Source organism: Corythoichthys intestinalis, chromosome 11, assembly GCF_030265065.1.
Source record: "Corythoichthys intestinalis isolate RoL2023-P3 chromosome 11, ASM3026506v1, whole genome shotgun sequence".
NCBI classification, from domain to species: domain Eukaryota; kingdom Metazoa; phylum Chordata; class Actinopteri; order Syngnathiformes; family Syngnathidae; genus Corythoichthys; species Corythoichthys intestinalis.
The window spans coordinates 19075758-19095292 of NC_080405.1; the positions used below are offsets into that span (position 1 = coordinate 19075758).

Genomic DNA, 19535 nt, shown 5'->3' on the forward strand with positions numbered 1-19535 from the left:
TTCTTGGAAAAAAAGGAATATTAACTTATGTTTGATCATGGAAGGACTTTTAGAAAAGTTCTCCTCAGAAACATCCTGCCATGTTAGCTGCACACAACAACTCCACACCGCTCTCACCATTAACGACTTCGCCTTGTCATTAAGCATTAATTAAGAAGCCCGCTTCACGTTCCGGAATTACTTTAATCCAGAACCTCGGTAGCGTTGTCTCAAATGTACATTTAATAAGGTCGCCGTCATTTGCGATCTCTACAAGTTGATCCTCCTGTTGCACAGCCATGCTCGAATCACTCAGTTTATTTACAAACGGGTCACGAATCCACTCCTTTGCAGTTCGTGGGTCTCGAGGTTGTAGGCTCGTCAGGTGCCCTTTTCGCCGTAAAAATATCTCCAAAGACGTCTGTTTTCCAGTCATCTTCGCTCAAGTGGGGGCTAATTATTTCCAGGAACAAATGTGCTGCGCCCGCGGCCTAGTAATACGTTATTATTGAGGACAAGCGCACATAGATATATTATATACACAAACAAGATGTACTGCTAGCAGTCCAATCAAAGGATTTCCATGACGACATTCTAATCTATCTCGTATTATATCTCGAGTAAACAGGGATATTGGTGTGTTAAGCAGGGGCACAGTGTTAATGCGGCCAGAACGCGGTCGTTATTAAATTATTATTTCTGTGCGGCCCGGCAGATGGGGACCTCTGTATCACACCACTGCTTTTCTGGTAAATGGACATCTAGTGGCCGTTCTGCATCACTGCAGAAATAGCAGCATTGTAGAGTTGGGTAAAGGATATTTTTTTTACATTGTTCAAATTGACGGTAGAAAGATTTTTGGCTATGCATCATTTACTACCAGGGTTTCCCCAACGCTTTATCAGCCTGGTGGGCCGCCAGGCTTTTTTGTGATTTCAAGTAGTTATCAACTCATTGGCTGCCATTGCCACAATAGACACCCAATGTATTCGAATTCGAAAGCTGTGAATGAGTTAAAGCAGCAGTGTTCAAGTAAACGTGACCTAAAGCGGAGTAAGCGCTCACCTCTGATCTTCATGCCTTTCGGGGCTTGTTGAACACCTCCCACCATCAGCAGGAGCAGAGCCTTCTTCACATCCTCGTGGCCATAAATCTCAGGTGCGATCGATCCAGACAGTTTCTCGTAGTATCCTTCTTCTGTAAACGACAAAGACAACATCACATTCTGAGGTCTTTCAAGCAAATCCTCGTGCCACACTATGTAGATGCAATGCTTGTACCGGTAATGCTGCGCAGCTCTTCTTCAGTGAGCTCCTCGTTCCCAAGTTCATCATCCTCCGTCTTGTTCATGATTGTGATGGAGTGAGCTTCCATGAACGTCTCAGACAGGAGACCCTAAAGATAACATGAATATTGAAGAGGTGAAATCAATAAGACCAGTGCATTCACAGAAATGTTAAGTTTCATCCTAATAATAAAACACCTAAAAAAAAACTATGAATTTCACAGGAAATATGGTTAACATGTTTATATAAATCCTGGTGATTAATACTCTCCAAAGAGAGCTACTTTAACATCAGCACAATAATCCCACTGTACCTGTGTAACCTGTCTGAAGCCGGTGCGAAGAAGCGGCAGGAATATTCCTGTAATAGCGACGTGGTCGCCTGGTTGGGCTAATCGTGTGTTTTCACCACGTGCATAAACAGACATGCTTCTGGGGATGTTGCCAACAGGGACTTGGTCACTCTGTAGATGGAAAAAAGCTTGTGAGAAAATGCTAATGTCAAAGCATGATATAAAACAGGTTAACATCTTCGTACATGCTCCTGAATTCGAAGCTCCTGAAATTTCACAAATTTGGAGCCTCTGGTCTGCAGGTAGAGGCGGCCTCCAGATTTGTTGGTGACGCACTCTTGGCTGGGACACATGACGAGGGGCATGAAGGACGACGATTGGATCTGGATGAGAGCCAAGCAGTGATGAACCCATTCGCTACGCGAAGACTTGCCAAGAGCAGGGTCTTACCGGTTGATAGGTCTCCGCGCCGCACTGGTCACATGTATACGTGGCCACCCCCATCATGGGCTTAACCTCTGTTGCACGGGTCACGATGCCCCGGACGCTTACGAGTTGTCCGATGCTGTCGGCCCGCACTTCGCGTACGGTTTTTGGCTTTGTCGTGCTGGGCGGCTTGAAGTAGAGCTCACTGTGGAGTGAAGAATTGTTAACACAAATATTTGATTTGTCTTTCAATTTAGAAATATATAAATATCCCTGGAAGTGCTAGCAGGAATATTCCTACATAATTCATGGCGCGGTTAAATACATAATATGCTTTAGGAGTGGGAACCTCTTGGTACTTCACGATATGATACAATTTGCGATACAAAGCTCACGATAACGATGATGTGACGATATTGCGATACAACGATTATCGATACATTCTAGAATATCCTAGAATGATTTCCTGACCAAACAACTAATGAACAGAAAAACAAGCTTCTGCTGTGAATTGGAATGAGTTTATCACTTGTAGACGTCCAATCCATTTGAACTGGGAGGGTGGCAGCGAAAGAACATTCGTTCATTTGCTGCCATCCCTCCCACTTCAAACGCATCGAACGTCTATGGCCGTGAGTGACAGCCAATGCCAGGCAATGAGGTAATTTTGGACCATTTAAGGTCATTTACCTGTTGATTTTCAGTTACTTCCTTTTGATTTTGGGGTATTCTATGGGTCATTTCCTGTTTGAGTTACAGAACAGGAAGTGACCTGGGAATCACCCGAATCAATAGGCAGTGACTCAAACTCAACAGGAAATAACCTGTAAATGCCCTAAAATGAACAGCAAGTGACTTGTAAATGCCTTGAAAATCGGACAGAATAACTGTAAATGCTCTGGTTTCGAATGGACAAACATTCCCAGTCTAAATGACTGGCGTTGAGCACCATCAATGCAGCTTTATAGCTAACTGAGACACTATTATGGTGGAAGATTTTGGTAACAACTTTTTTTTTTTCTTCAGTGACACCTTTTTAAAACGATATCTCGATTCTTGGCAGGCGCATATCGATAACCTTTTGGGATACAAAGTATCACGATATATCACCATTTCGATATTTTGTCACACCCCTAATGCTTTATGTCAATTTGACTAGTTTTCAACAGGTCATCACATTTATGCACACATTTTGTTAGCATGTAATTTAGTTAGCATATAATTGTTTTTTGTTTTAATGCCAAATAACTCAAACGTACAATCTCCTCATGAGCTCCGCCGGGTACTGGTTTCGGGCATCACGCGTGTCCGCAGGGTCACGTGATCTCTGCTCCATCATCAGTCGGTGCTCAATATACACATCCAGAGAGTCTTTTGCCACAATCTGGACAAGAGAATTTATTAGCACATTCATTTTTAAAAACTCATTTAATACCAAGTCAGTATTTTCATATTTGTCAAATCCATTTGACCTGAGAACAACAGACCAAGTTTATCACCGCCAAGGTCTCTGAAACAAGATCATTCACTATCAGCCCCCCCCCCAACACAAATGGCTCGAACCTGTTGACTCTAATGAAGTAAAAAAAAAAAAAAAAAAAAAAAAAAAAAAAAAATCACTCTTAGGGATGTGCTTTGCAGTGAATTTTTAACTATTACATCTTTACATAGAAAATAGCACAGTAGCGTCTGTGGAGCTGCAGGAACGAAGCGTATGCACAATGTGCATGAAATTACCAGCAGAGAGCAGCAAAGCGCCATTTTTTATATGTGGCCCTGTGCCTGGTTCATTTAGGGGCCGTTTACATGGTGACTCTCCAAGAATACGAAAAATTTCAAATTTGCATTTGCGTCCCCATTTGAACAATGCCGCAATCCCGCATGAAAATGATGTAGTATTCATGCCAGGCCCTAGGGGGCAGTGCAGATTTACAGGGCGACAGAGAATGATGTACTTTGACCCCACCAAGCTCCCTCAGCCCGGAAAAAAATATGCCCGTCCACTCGAAACATTCAACATATTTAATTTAAAAATATTATTAAAACTGCAAATTAAAGCCGACATTCCGCCACATTTGCTGTTTTTAATGTTTAGTGGCACCGCTGCGCAAGCCCAATGTGACGTGTACGAGTGCTGACATTAACGGCGCGGTCTCGCGCCGCAGGAGCCTTTGATATGCATGCCGAGGAAGCCCCCCTCCCCCCGCAATCGGATTCTTCCACTTTGGAGGCAGGATTCAGAATTTTTCGTCTTCGCCGACACCATATGCGCGCGAGGCGAGTCCGCTACTCAGTCATTGCGTCTTTGTGTCGCCATGTAAACTGCCCCTTAGTCCCAGCTTCCTCAATTAGCGGGCCGCGGTCCATAGCACACCCCTCCGCAAAAAAAAAGGTACTATTCTATCGCTTAATTCAGTTTCATTTTTAGTCAAATATCTTCCATGTTCCCACTTCTGTTGTCATCTCTATGACAACGATGCGCTGATTGGCTGAGAGAGCGTGCATGCTATTAGCTAGAGTGGACGGACCGCAGCAGTGTGAAAGACGAGTCGCACCCGGCACTTTGCAATCCCAGTAGAAGACTGAATCTTACAAAATGGAATGCTCAAAGTTGACCAAGAGAAGAAAAGTGGACAACGAAAATCGCCGTTCAATGAGGAATAGACTGACAAATATGCGTCCATTTTACCAACTGCAAGTACCAAACCTATGTGCTTCATAATTGTGGACCTTCAAGATTTGTATTTGAGGACCCCTGAGTCCCTCCTAACACCTTACATGAATGTAGCTATTGTACCAAAAAGGCAAAAATAAATTTGAGAGGTCGAAGCAATTGTGTTTGTGCTGTGGTAGATATAAGTAAACGAGTGTTGCTGTTACTACAACTTTGATATATCTGACGAATCTGGTCCTCATTGTCCCCATGTGAACAGTAAACTATAATGACGTCTGTAATGCTAAATACATATTCATTCTGCTGTCAAGTCTTGCCCAACTACTTCAGATGATTTTTGAAGATCAAAACCACTGGGATTGAAGTCACTTTACCAAAATTAGTAAATTTAAGACTTTTAAGCTGTATAAGAATATTCTATTGGCCATGAAAGTCTAGTCAAAATCTACTTAAGCAGCCGGTAATGTATTTAGATTGGTAGCCAAAAATGGTACTGGTGCCAACATCAAAATGATGACTGGCACAACATCCCTTTCTGCTTCCAGATAAGCACTTGGCAATGGAGAATCAAACCGTTGTATCATATAATTGTTACATTTCAATCAGAAACTAGCAAACTACATACGAGCAATGGCCATGTAAACATACAGCATGTGTAGTCTACCACCTATGTCTATTACCAGGGGTGCACATAATTTTTTTGCCCAGGTTCTCAGAGGAGGACCTGGAGATGTGACTTGGTCCTCATTGAGCTTGAGAGCCGACCCGCCTGATGCGATAAAATTATGACAAGCTTTAGTTAGAGACAATTACCTTTAATTAATTATATTAACAATTAATGCTCGATTAACATCAACTGGCACAACAAAATTGCCATTACTTTGAAGTGAAATGTAAAGAAATAATTCAATTCAAAATAAAGGGCATTATGCGGCTCCCACATTAACTCCAAGCCTTTGTAAAAGTGGGATGCCCTCCTCCTCATAAGAGCTCATTGAACGAACATGTTTAGCTTTGTGAAATGCGAGCAAAAACACGTTTGTCAGTGCATAGCGCTGTGCAGGGCGAGTGGGGTGCTGTCTGACATCGATAGTTTGCTTAAGTGCCACATGCTGTTTTTTTCGTGCTTTTCAAAGTTTGGATGGCTGAAATTCTTTGACCCTACTACATAAAATGCGCTGCTTTTATTAGCGACATTGGAATTCTCACGGCAAATTTTGTACCACATTTCCGTGCAAGCATCATTTGGTACCTACCTCCTGCAGCCACTTTTCAGCAAATGTCCTTTTTTTTTCGGTAGCTCCGGTGATGTCTCTCTCGTCTGTCTGTCTTTTGACGGGGGTGGGGGAACACGGAAATAATTACCGGTACTCAGTGGGGCCTGCCTCTTTGACATTTTGAGAAGTGATTTTCTCGTGTCCGCCGCAAATACAGTGGTCAGCCATCGGTACGCAAAAGCGTGTGGAATACGTTGAGTGCCCGCGCGTTTGTCTACGTCCAGTATGCATGCGCGCATGCGGACCACTAATGTGCACCCCTGTCTATTACATACCATAAACTAAACAAGTACATGCTTGGTTTTACATGTAAGGGTTTCCAATTGCTCCAGAGTGAAGTTGGGGCACAAGTCAATAATCATTTTGCTGAGGTAAGTTAAGACAAACATAAAAGAGCCCAGTTCCAAGCTCCAGGTAAGCTTCTTCACCATGATGGGAAAGACTGAACTTCAGGAACTACTTTTCTCAACACATTGGCAAAGTAATGCATTGACAGCATCCACAAAGACCATAATTATTCCTCAAAACATTTTAATTTCAATTACCTATACAATACATGGACACCCATGTGCTGAGCATGTAGCACGAGCAAGCTAATTTTGTTCATATCCCAAATATCAGTTTACCATTCATTGAAATAATATAGGGAAAACTCAAACACACATCACCTGTTAAAGAGAAATTGTGCAACTTTGGCATCTTGTCAACTTTTTATTCTCAGATGTCTCCTTGATTGAAGGCATCTCCAATACATATCCTCGTCTTATTCCTGATTTTGTCACGACATTCAAGAATCGTTTTTTTTTTTTTTTTGCTCGAGTGGTCGATTAATAATTCAGACTGTTTGCAAACGTAGTAGCAGCTGTAGTTTAAGTAGCCCACAGGTTGCTGAGCTCTGGCAACCTGGATGCAGACAGAACTGATCCAGTAATTGGCTGATTGGTGGAGGACGGGACATACATCATTAAAGTGCCTGTGACACGAAAAAGCATGTTTATTTCATAATACACGCGGTATTTTATGTTCCTGAATGATATGGACCGCTTGGATGTGTGTGGAAGCGATCGCTATATTTATTTAGTTTTTTGAATCCCGCGCCAGGAAAATGAGTGACTTCCGGCTTCGGTCTTGCACTGAGGAGGAGGGCGCTGTGACGTGTACGGTAGAAGACGTCCTCTTCACGCTACAGTGTACTGTTGTGTATGAGGACGAAGGATTCAGCGGATTAATACGTTTATTTTTCACATCACGCCAGCCAAACGGCTACGGAAAAATCATTCTGTATGAGGGAGAGGCGTATGCGCCTTTTTGGAGTTTCAAAAGGTTCCCATTCACCGTGGATATTTACTGTGGGACCATTGGACTTACGATGAAGTGAGTAAACATCTTGTTTTGTATTATGTCAAATACGAATACAGCGATTACAAAGTAAACACTACAAACTTCCTTTAAATGAAGGACTACTTACGTTTGATCATTGATAGGCATGTAAAAAGCTCTCCTAATGCATTAGCAGCAGCACGTTAGCTGCGTTAGCTCCAGCCACCCTCCTCCGGGGAACGAACTGTAAATTGAACTCCGCCGGGTGGTTTGCCGATCCGCTAAGACATTCGACAACCGGGTCGTCATGTCAAATAATCCAGGATAGCTATGTGTGATTTTCCGCTTTGAAGACTTTGAAACATCACTCGGTTCGGGTTAGCATGTTCGGCTAGCTGTCACGCCTTCTGGTTTGTTTACATTCTCCGAAGCAGGGGAAGGGAAATGACATATGTCCGATTTAGGTGTCATAAAATATCGTTCGGGAGGTGCGACAATAAAGGTGAAGTCGACAGTTTTGACCATTATGGAGTAATTTTGCCATGTCGTCCTGAATAAATGCATTTTTATTATTTCATATTCCATTCAGCACAAGACTTATTTGTCATGACCATGCCATTTATTTAGCAATTGGGGAAAATACTTGGATAAAAAGAGTATCCTGTAAAAATATTGAAGAGACAGAAACAATAACATTTTGCCGCTCTCTTCGTCGCGTTTTCCTCGTTGTGAATAGTTCCCCCTCAACGGGTTGACTGGTCCTTCTCAAGCCATATATATAGCTATTGGGGAAAAATACTTGGGTAAAAAGAATATCCTGTAAAAATATTGGAGTAGAGAGACTGAAACAATGACATTTTGCGGCTTTCTTCGTCGCGTTTTCCTTGTTCTGAATAATTTCCCCTCAATGGGCTGAATAGTAAAATCGATGAGCCAAGTCTACCGCTGACGTCATCCACCTGTTGGGGACGCTAAAGCCCTATAATGGTAGGCGTGGCTAACCGGCAGATTAAAAGTAATTTCTCGTCATCTGTGCTTTGCTAAATTGTTGTATATAGTCGAATCGTCTCAAAATATGATTCTAATTCACATAATAATGACATTTTAGACTTTTTTTCTCGTGTCATATGCTCTTTAAGACAGAATCAAAACAATAACTTTTACAGAGTGACAATCAACTTTTAGATTGAGAAAACCTAGGCTTTATCATTGAGAACTGTGTTAGGAGTGTTTGCAAAAAAACATGTTTCTTCAATGTATATGGCAGAAAACAGAGACAAGGCTGAAAAAGCAGTTTCTGCTCTTGCACCCTTCTTTAAAAATAATTGCTGTATTTTAAGCCAAAAGAACTGTTGTGTTTGATAGAACAATATGTCTGTATGCTGCCTTAGCAGATTCTTGGAGCATTAAGCCCCTGAACTATTTTTAATTTGTCCGTTTTACCCTGGAAACCCCCGTTTACAGACGTCGCGCAATCGCTTTTGTTTCAACCTAGCCATAAAAAGAACATATTATTGGAAATGTCTCATTTTTAGCTTAGAATCGTTAACTGATGTCTAATATTTAGTTTAAAAAAACAAAACTTTAAAATGTGTGAGTGAATCATTTTTTTAATCTTCTAAAACAAATTGTGTCACAATGAAAAAATTAGCGTATGAAAATAAGTCACTGATATCTACCTCATAACTATCGCTCAATTGTATTTTTTTCGATACTGTCGCATTTCCCCAATATTTTAGATGATAATCGATCCAAAACAAGAAAAATAAAAACTTTTAAAAGGGTAAATATATGAAAATCTCGACCACTCCTTGATGTCTAATTTCTGCAGTGCGACCCTGGTTATTTTGCCATGTTTCACCCATAAAATCTGCAAAAAATCTGGCTGTGACCATTCACAGCTGTGTCTTGACACACTGTGATACATGCTACATGGAGTTTTTTGGATCGAAAAGAGGTAAGTCGCGATAATATATCGTTAAAATCATGTAGTCTTTATGCTCTTGCGTGCTCTCACTTCCAGTTAGGGTTTTGCTTTTTTTTTTTTTTAAAAAAAAAATAATCTTTTTTTAAATAATGCCCCCCTGTTCAAAAATTTTCTTCCCACAGAAAATTGAGATTTTAAGCTTTCCAATGATGAATCACACATGCATATAGGACAACTTTGAAATTTGGCCGAATTGGGCGTCTCAGAACGGAACTTCAAGTCACCTGAGTTTTTTTCCACCATATTGAAATATTGGGCCATTTAATGAATAACTGAAGTGCATGTCTTACATACAGCTTTAAGGCATTAACCAGATTGTTACACTTACGTCTCTTTCTTTGTACTCTGGGAGCAACTCGTGCACGGCGTCCGCAAAGAGGCTCGTGTAGCGCTTGGCATTCTCACAAATACTCTCCACCAGCTCAGGGTCCTCCTCAGCCACATCGTCCAGGTCCACAAAGAGAGACACCTGCTCTCTGTGGGCCAGGGCCACCTGGAAGGGCACAAATTGATTGAAAAGTGCAAACATACCAAGAAACAAGTATTGTTCACCATTATTTCCATTTCCAATAAAGGAGAGAGAATGAATATGATTAATTTTTGTTAACTTTTTTGGCAGCAATTGACGGCACTGGATACTCAATCCATTTTGACTGGGATAGGCTATAGAGTCAAAATGGATTGGACGTCTAGTGCTGTCAATGGCATTGAAACATGAGTATTCACAGCCAATCCTCCTAGTTTAACGGTTTCAGTGCCACTGATGATGATAGTAGTCTAATCATGTGGCTCTTTTCATAAGTCTGCTTTTAATTTAAAGTACTTTTGACACAAGTATACCTCCAATATATTTGAACTGGGTGGTCTGGAAGCAAATGAACATTCGCTGCCAGGTCTCCCAGTTTGGACTGGACATCTATTGCTGTTAATGGCATCCAATGAGTTAAATGAATTGGACATCTATCATTGTCAATGACAGGCAATGGGTTAAAGCAACACTTTGTAACTTTTCAGTTTTGCTCGATTCTAGGGATGCCGGTGGACAAAAGCGGTAGTGTTTTGCCTTAAAGACGACACTCCACAACCATCACACACACCCCCACAGTGTCGTAAAATCATCATCATCCAAAAAAAAAAAAAAAAAAGTCGACTGCAGATGGATAAAACAATTTCTGTGACCAGCAGCTGTGTGAAGGATGAACAGAAATAAGGTCATGAATCCCATTGTGGCAAAACATTGGCATATGACTGTTACCAACCGTGTGTTTTAGTGTGGCCAGCCAGTGAAAGCCGGGCCAACCTTTATTCTGTATATCCTGGTACCCTCCCTTTTTTCCCTTCTCAGAAAAAAACTTGTCGCTCTGCCATCTTTGCGAGAAAGCGTTTACATCAACTTCAGTCTTTATAATGACGTATACCGTATAGGAGTCAGCATATTTGTACATTTTTTTGTGTGTGGCAGGGTTCCTACCACCCTCCTTAAAGTTAATTAGTGTCTGCGAAAGCAATACAGATCCATTCAAGGTATAAAACACAACATACCGTAATTTCCCGAATATAACGCGCACTTTTTTCCCCCCAAAATCAACTGGTAAACTCATGGTGCGCATTATAAACGGGTACATGGATGGAGACAGAAATATATATGTATTACATATATATATAAACTAGGGCTGTCAAAATTATCGCGTTAACGGCGTTAATTAATTTTTTAAATTAATCACGTTAAAATATTTGACGCAATTAACGCACTAGGCCCGCTCAGACAGATTTAAATGTCAGTTCAGTGAAAGGCCAGCTTGTTAATTGTGTTTTATGGAGTTTTTCCGCCCTCTGCTGGCGCTTGGGTGTGACTTGCATATGTTATGTGGCGTAATGTCACCCTCTGCTGGCGATTCAGTGCAGCTGATTATTTGGGTTTCGGCGCGCTTTTCTGACGTGATTATATGTCGACGCGAACTCACACTAATAGACAGTGCTATTCAGACCAGCTAACGTCCGCATCCAGAATTCAGTGGCAGTTCTCATAGCACCATCACACTGTTTGTGTCTAATACATGCATCGCTTGTGAGTTATATTCCTCCTTTGTTTATATTCATGAGCATTAGATAGTTATTGATGATGTGTATTTGAATTTGTTCACATATGTGGTGAAATGCAGTTACAGTGTTAGATGCTTGTGAGCTAATTGGCTAGTGCTACTGCTCAAATGGACACGTGTGTGTACATTTTATGTTATTTTGTGATTTATGCAAGTTATACATTCCCTTGTTATTTCCAGTTTTACAAAAATACAAGAAACGTGCTCCTGTCAAAAAGAGATGACTTCAGTAAAGCCATGCAACTTTGCCACACAGTCTGATTTCTTTTTGGAACTTATGTTCGTTATCTGTCAATTTGTGTACTCACACACATTGAGGACAGAATAGGGCTACTAGTTTATTTTTTGATTGAAAATTTTACAAATTTTATTAAAACGAAAACATTAAGAGGCGTTTTAATATAACATTTCTATAACTTCTACTAATATTCATCTTTTAAGAACTACAAGTCTTTCTATCCATGGATCACTTTAACAGAATGTTAATAATGTTAATGCCATCTTGTTGATTTATTGTTATAATAAACAAATACAGTCCTTATGTACCGTATGTTGAATGTATATATCCATCTTGTTTTATCTTTCCATTCCAACAATAATTTACAGAAAAATATGGCATATTTTATAGATGGTTTTAATTGCGATTAATTGCGATTAATTACGATGAATTAATTTTTAAGCTGTAATTAACTCGATTAAAAATTTTAATCGTTTGACAGCCCTAATATAAACAGATTTTTTTCATTGACACGGCCACGTTGTGTTGAAGAAACGTATGCGGCCACCCGCTGCCGACCATTACGGTACGTGACGTCACCGTTTTGTTTCGGTAATACTTCACTCTAATCGGCCGAATGATTTCGTCTGTGTTAAATTCTGCTTTTTTCACTCTTCATAAAGCACAGAATTTAGTTTCTTGAACTCATTTGAGTCGACGTTTATTGCAGCTCCGCAATTCGGACTATATACCCTACCCACCGACGTCACAAAACCAGGTGCTCGCTGTGTGGTTCCGCCCACTTGTCCGTCATTTTGTCTCTGTATTAGCATTGTTTTCAATTGATCGAGGAATTTAAAATGCATTTCATGGATGACCCGGTGCTTTCTGATGCCGTAAACTCACTGGATGTGTTGCATAAAAGGCGTTATGTGGAAAAGCTTCGTTCTATACAGTCGCCACATCCATATTTGATGCCCAAATCGATGTTTTTCGACCCACTGTCTTCGCCCTGTCTGCCTGACATCTGCTACGCTGATATTTACAATTATCTTGTCCACACAAAATCAGCCTATTCCCACAAAAATTTGAAAAACTTCAAGAGCTTGGAGGCTTATAAATACTTCGTTGCTGGTTGGGTGAAACAGGTCCTCGTCCACGAAAATTCGGCAGGAATCTATCTTGTGCTTGGAAAGGTGAGTTACGAAATTTTCAATTCAAAATCGTTTGTTATTGCTAACATCCACTGTCAAGTCTAATGTATTTCATGTCGTTTGTCAATGGAGTTAAGGCTTTTAATGTTTATATGGTTTAGCGATAGCACTCTCACTACATACATACGTGTATGTTGTCGGCGATTAGCCTAGCAATGATCTTAATTGTGGTTATTTGTCAGCCCCGTAGACGAGGCCAGTTTCTTTCACTTGGTACCAGCTAAATATTATTCAAAAAATAACGATGGTGGAAGAAAGGGAAGTCACAAACATCTTGAATTTGAAACTGTCGTACTACGTCGTATGTTGTCGGCGATTAGCCTCGCAATGATCTTAATTGTGGTTATTTGTCAGCCCCGTAGACGAGGCCAGTTTCCTTCACTTGGTACCAGCTAATTATTATTCAAAAAATAACGATGGTGGAAGAAAGGGAAGTCACAAACATCTTGAATTTGAAACTATGTCGTACTACGTCGTATGTTGTCGGCGATTAGCCTCGCAATGATCTTAATTGTGGTTATTTGTCAGCCCAAAACCCTCTAAGTATATCTTAAATGCATCTTACCGGATATAAAATGACTACTACATAGTCTGTGGTGATTTTTTGGTGCCCAGTTTTCACGTCGAATTGCAGCCGTCCATTTCGCTCTCCTCTTTGGATCCCTCGGAATACGGTAAAACTTCAAGTCTCTCCTTCCATCTTCTCTGTTGGTGCAACCAACAGCCACACACGCCTTCACCATTTTGATTATTAATGTTAAGGAGCAGAAAAATATGCCGTAAATAGGAGAAATGTACGTAGCCGTAACAGGTTAACACTATGTTTTGACGGACAAGTGGGCGGTACCATTCAGGAGAGCGGAGTTGTGACGTCACGTGGGTAGGGTCTATAACAAATGTAAGGACACACACTTCCTGTGTCCGTCAACTATATCGGTCCCTCGGGAAACTCAAACCCAAATAACAATAGTTCCTTTTGTTACTAGTGTCGTGCTGACAGCTATGAGCTCTCACGGATTTCCGACTTACGTTCTCACTTTCATTTTACCGTATCAATCCATGGAAGAAACATTTATTCATCATGAGGAAACGAGCAAGTTATACAGCAGCCTTTATAAGAAAAGTCACATCTGTTTTGTTTTCTCCTAGATTCTAGTAAGTTGGAGAAGTTGTCAAATCGTATTATTACCGTAAATATTGTCAGTTCACTTTAATGTTTTGAACTACCAATGTGCTATGCTTGAGCTGTGTTTCACCAGTCAGTAAAATGACATCTCTGTATCTGTACACAAGCTCTGTTTTCTTGTATTCTTCTATTTATTGGTGCTAAAATTAGGGTGCGCGTTATAAACGGGTACAATAATTTTCCCTAGATTTTACAAGTAAATTTGGGGTGCGCATTATACACGAGTGCGCCTTATATTCGGGAAATTACGGTAATATCACAAATAGGGATTTGCTTTTTTCCATTGAACAGACCCCCCCCCCCAACATATTTGCAAGTTGCTCAACATTAAAACAAGGACAAAAAAACGACCTGGACTTAAACAATATATGATCAAATTGATTTTATGTATAACACCTAATACCACTACTATTAATATTATTTAGTTGACTATCAATTAGGGGTGTGACAAAATATCGAAATGGTTATATATCGTGATACTTTATATTAGGGCTGCAGCTATCGATTATTTTAGTAGTCGATTAATCGATGAACTAGTTCGAATAATCGAGTAATCGGATAAGAAACATGAAAAATTAAAATACCTGAGCTGAGCCTCAAACGATATGAAAAATAAATAAATAAGGATCTATGTACCATAAAAGAACAATTGGCTAACTTGCATAGCAAAAGTCTGCTAGCATAAATGCTATTAAAACGCTAACGTTCTTTTTTCACAATGCTCTTAACAAATAGTTCAGACACATATTCCCACAAAAAACGGCTATACCTATAAATTACGAATGCAAAAAAAAAAAAACATTACCTCAAACAAAAACTTAGCTTACGTTGGTCTTAACATGGAGCAGCTGTATTCAGCCATGTGAAATGAGGCAGACGAGAGGGCAGTGTATCCACCCAAATCAGTAAAACTAAATGCAAACATTTTCAAAATAAACCATGCTTTAATTAAACGAATACTCGATGCAGCAAAATTTAATTCGAATCTTTTTTCTAATCGAATACTTGAGTTAATCGATTAATCATTGCAGCACTACTTTGTATCCTAAAGGTTATCGATATGCTCCTGCATGAATCGAGGCATATATATATATATATATATATATATATATATATATATATATATATATATATATACATACATACATACATACATATATACATATATATACATATATATACATATATATATATATATATATATATATATACACATACATACATACATATATATATATATATAAAAAAGGAACCAACAAGTTGCTACCAAATCTTCCACCATAATAGTGTCTCAGTTAACTCTAAGGCTGCCTAGACGGCGCTCGACACCCAATCCATTTAGACTGGGAACGTTCGTTCATTCGAGACCAGAGCATTCAAGGGTCATTCTGTCAGATTTTCAGGCATTTACAGGTCACTTGAGGTTCATTTTAGGGCATTTCCAGGTCATTTCTTGTTGAGTTTGATTCACTGCCTATTCATTTGGGTGATTCCCAGGTCACTTCCTGTTTAGTAACACAAAATCAACAGGAAGTGACCCATAAAATACCACAAAATCAACAGAAAGTAACTGAAAATCAACAGGTAAATTACCTTAAATGGCCCAAAATTACATCATTCCCTGGCATTGGCTGCCACTGACAGCCATAGACGTTCAATCCGTTCGAAGTTCAAATGGATTGGACGTCTACTAGTGATAAACTCATTCCAATTCACAGCAGGAGCTTGTTTTTTCTGTTTATTAGTTGTTTTTAGAATATCCTAGAACACAGGTGTCAAATCGATTCCAGAAAGGGCCTAGTGGGCGGATTCTGTTCCAACCGATAATGCGCAGAGTTTAACCAATGAACTTCCAGCTGAAACAAGCAGCACCTGACAAAGTTTAACTGATTAAGCAAGTAAAAGCTCTAATTGTCGAAAAGGTGTCCTCTTCATTGGTTGGAAAGCAAAACTGCACCCACTTGGCCCATTCTGGAATCAGTTTGACACCTGTGTCCTGAAATGATTTTCTGACCAGTGTATCGATAATCGTTGTATCGCCATATTGTCAGATCATCGTTATCGTGAGCTTTGTATCGCAAACCGTATCGTGAGGTACCAAGAGGTTCCCACTCCTACCATTAATGGAGAGCAGGGGCAAGAGACATAGCGCGCGTGTGACTCGTATCATTATTTACACATTATACACACACGCACCAAACCTCTCTCAATACAGAAAGTCACCATAGTAGACTAATGGTAGAGAGGAAACTAGCTAGCCGTCTTGGCATGCCAACTAGTCACTTTATCTGCTTCGTTAACAAGCTTAGTGTTTGTTTTACTATCGCTAGACACACTAAACCAGCTAAAGTGAACTCTTTTAGCTGGTGCTAAATGTTCATGACAACATTTACTTACCTTAAATTTTGTGTAAAGCGACAGATTTTTTAGTGGTTTTGAAACCGTAACGTTTTTATACCACGGTAAACCTTGGAACCGGTAACCGGCACATGCCTAATCACAAATGTCATGAAAAGATTTTATAAAGGTTGAAAAGTTACCTAGTGTTGCTTTAAATATCATGAATGAAAAAAAAACTAGCATGTTATTGGGGGTCATGTATTTGTTTGATTCTTTTAAAATCTTTTTTTAATAACATTTTTTTTTTTTTTTACAAATTTAAGAAAAAAAAATTAAATAGTATTTTAATCCACATATTGTGGCTTAAAAAAATCTACTATACCTCATTATTTATGCTTTCTTTTAAATGTTCCCTCAAAAAATTCATTGCAATACTAATAACTAGATATCACTTAACTTATTAGAACGCATGTACTCACAAGTTGCACGCCGTATTTGAACACTTTCTTTCCATTGTCATCCTCAGAGTAAAACTCCTGCAGGAATCTCTTGCATTTATCTGTAAAAGAACATTTTGTTCCCAGGTCACACACAAACACAGGCCACATTTAAAAGTGAATAGACTAATTGAAAAATTGTTCACTCTTTTTCCACATACAGACATTACAATGAAAGTTGGAGCTTTTAGATGTTGATGGGGGTGCAGTGGGCCTTCTCGCTGGGAGCTAATTTGTTGTTCTGCGACGACAAGACCCCCCCCCCCCCCTTTGTTGAGTAACACGGCATCATCTATTCTCGATGAGTCTATTGCATTTGGTGCCTCTTAAAACTACAACCGACGACCCAAAAGACGATTTACTACCATTGCGCTTTGTTTTGCCGTTGGTTTCTTGGCAAAATAACAAGAATTGTGCTTGCGAATCCGCTTCCGGATGAGGATGACAATACACAACACGCGCGCGGTCACTTCGGGGTCCATGTTTTTTTAGGGCAAAAACACAGCCCGCACTTCTTCAAAGCGCTTCAAGTACAAACAATCCTTCATTCCCGCGTCATAAGAGACCGTCAACGAGCGCCGGGGCGAAAATGGAAGTGTCTCACTCACTTTGACGACATAGTTGGGATCGGGCCGTGTAGGTTTGGCGTTTCTGAGCTGGATGATGTTTTTGTAAACAAAGCAGCACATGGCTTTGGTGGCTCGTCACTGACAATATCCCTCCGCGACTGATCCGCTTGTAAAAATAGTGCTTCCGTTTCCGATTCACAACAAACGCCAAATTGTTGAATTAAAAGTAAAAACCCATTATATGCGACGTTTTTGTTACGTTCGAGTAATTTTTATTCAAATGCTGCTGTAATGAATACGTATTAAAAGTTATGAAATAATATAGGAGCTAAGTAATATCAAATGAATAATATCCTTCAACTGCTAAATGTGCAAGAAATTATATGATTGACCAGGAAACTTTACTCAAAGTACTTATTTTAACTTAAAATCAACATGAAAGTATAATTCAATGTGATAACATAAAAACTTACAAACGCTATACATTTACAATAGAGAGGTTGCTCAATAAATGGATAAAAACCAGCTAAACGGGAATGGTTGCCCAGCGCACTATCGTAGCTCGCCGGGTGTCTGAAAAGTGGACATTACGCTACATTTTATAACAAATGCACGCGTGTTACGAAAGTGACGGGGAGTCGTGGCAAGCTAAATTGTCCGAATATTACTTTGGTGCGCCTGCAGAGGAGTGCACATGTGCTTGTTCCCTTTGTTCCTGTGGTCGCATCCGGGTCACAGAGCAGTCACAACCCCCACCAACGAAACCAGACTACTAAACTTTGTGGTAGTCTTGAATTGAAACAACGTCGGGAAAATCCATTATATTGCATTTTTGCCACTCGTTATCATATTGACGTGTTAAAAAACATATATGCAATACACACGAGCTCTGACTACAAGTCTACAACACAGTATTTTAGCAACCAATCGAGACACGTTTTCAATTGAAACGAGAACCCCTTTTTTGTCTAAAACAGTCCACTTTAAAATTCAGCAATTATAAGCGGAGTGTGATACTGAGTTTCCATAACTCAGGCCAACCTGTTGCAGCCATACGTTGCTGACGCACTCCTACCTTTCTCCGCTGCGTAATCTTTGCGCGCCATATCTACTGACGGGAGGACTTAATTCCAAAATCTCCGAGGTCAAGGGTTCCAAACTTCTCAAGTAATTTGACCGTTTAGTCTTTCACAATGAGGTCGAGTTGACGCTGGCCGAAAAGTCGCTAGTTGTCCTCTCCAGCTCGCCGCTGAGAAGTGGCGCGAGTCCGACGTCGTCGTCGACCAATAGCATCGTCAGTTTTAGCACGGAAAAGGCGGGACTTCACCGTGGCGGGAAAGCCGCTGGGCGATGCATCATCACGTGATCCCACCTACTTCCGCCCTGCGAGTAGGAATGGCGCGAAAAACGTCGATATTTTTCCATTCGAAGAGAAGCGTTCAGCCTGCAGTTGACTCCTCACAGAAGAACTGTCATTCTAAATAAAAGATGACTGTTTTTTCATTTTGATGTAAATCCATACCATTCTAACAGAGACGGTCAGAGATGTCATCATTAGTTTTTATAAGGCAAGGCAAATTTATAATTAATTCAACCAAGGGCGTAGGTTTGGTCTTATTATTGGTAGGGACGATATAAGAGCATAACCTGCTTTTAGACTGCTGGGGACGGGACATTAATCAGACCAAACAGATTGGGTGAACGGGGATCAATGCTACATTTCTCACGAATATGCACCTAATTAATTGATAGGCTAAATAATCAATGCAAAATAAATCTATAGACATATACTAACTTTCACGTGTATCAGTTCAGGTGATACACCGTTCGAGTCAAACCTTTGTTTTCAAAAACTACTAAAGAAACATTTTGAAAACTTCCAGAATAAATATCTGGATTTTATTAGCTAAATTAAATAGCAATATTTAAACATATCTTAAATTATATTACCATACACAATAAATACACTTTTTAATCATCTCATAAATAACCAGGACTGCAAAAAATTAATTTTCTCTTCAAAATTTGTCTTAAGAGCACTCAGCATTGTATAAATAAATTATTAAATATAACTGGAAATAATTCTTAGTCAGGGACAGGTATAGCACAAATAAAATCAAAATGGGAGTATCCCTTCAGGAAAAACACTACTGCTTTTGTCTACAAGCA

General features: G+C 39.9%; 1 protein-coding gene across 1 annotated transcript in view; it reads right to left on the reverse strand.

The window, feature by feature from the left end:
- Positions 1-18651, reverse strand: part of mcm7 (minichromosome maintenance complex component 7) — a 41390-nt gene extending 22739 nt beyond the window's left edge. Inside the window, exons 1-9 of the mRNA XM_057850006.1 lie at positions 18442-18651; positions 16780-16859; positions 9570-9734; positions 3243-3367; positions 2008-2188; positions 1803-1940; positions 1579-1728; positions 1260-1374; positions 1045-1176 (exon numbers count right to left, since the gene is read on the reverse strand). Of these exons, the coding sequence (XP_057705989.1) occupies positions 1045-1176; positions 1260-1374; positions 1579-1728; positions 1803-1940; positions 2008-2188; positions 3243-3367; positions 9570-9734; positions 16780-16859; positions 18442-18472 (1117 nt within the window). The 5' untranslated portion in view covers positions 18473-18651. The remainder of the gene's footprint in view (positions 1-1044; positions 1177-1259; positions 1375-1578; positions 1729-1802; positions 1941-2007; positions 2189-3242; positions 3368-9569; positions 9735-16779; positions 16860-18441) is intronic.
- Between the last annotated feature and the right edge of the window lie 884 nt (positions 18652-19535).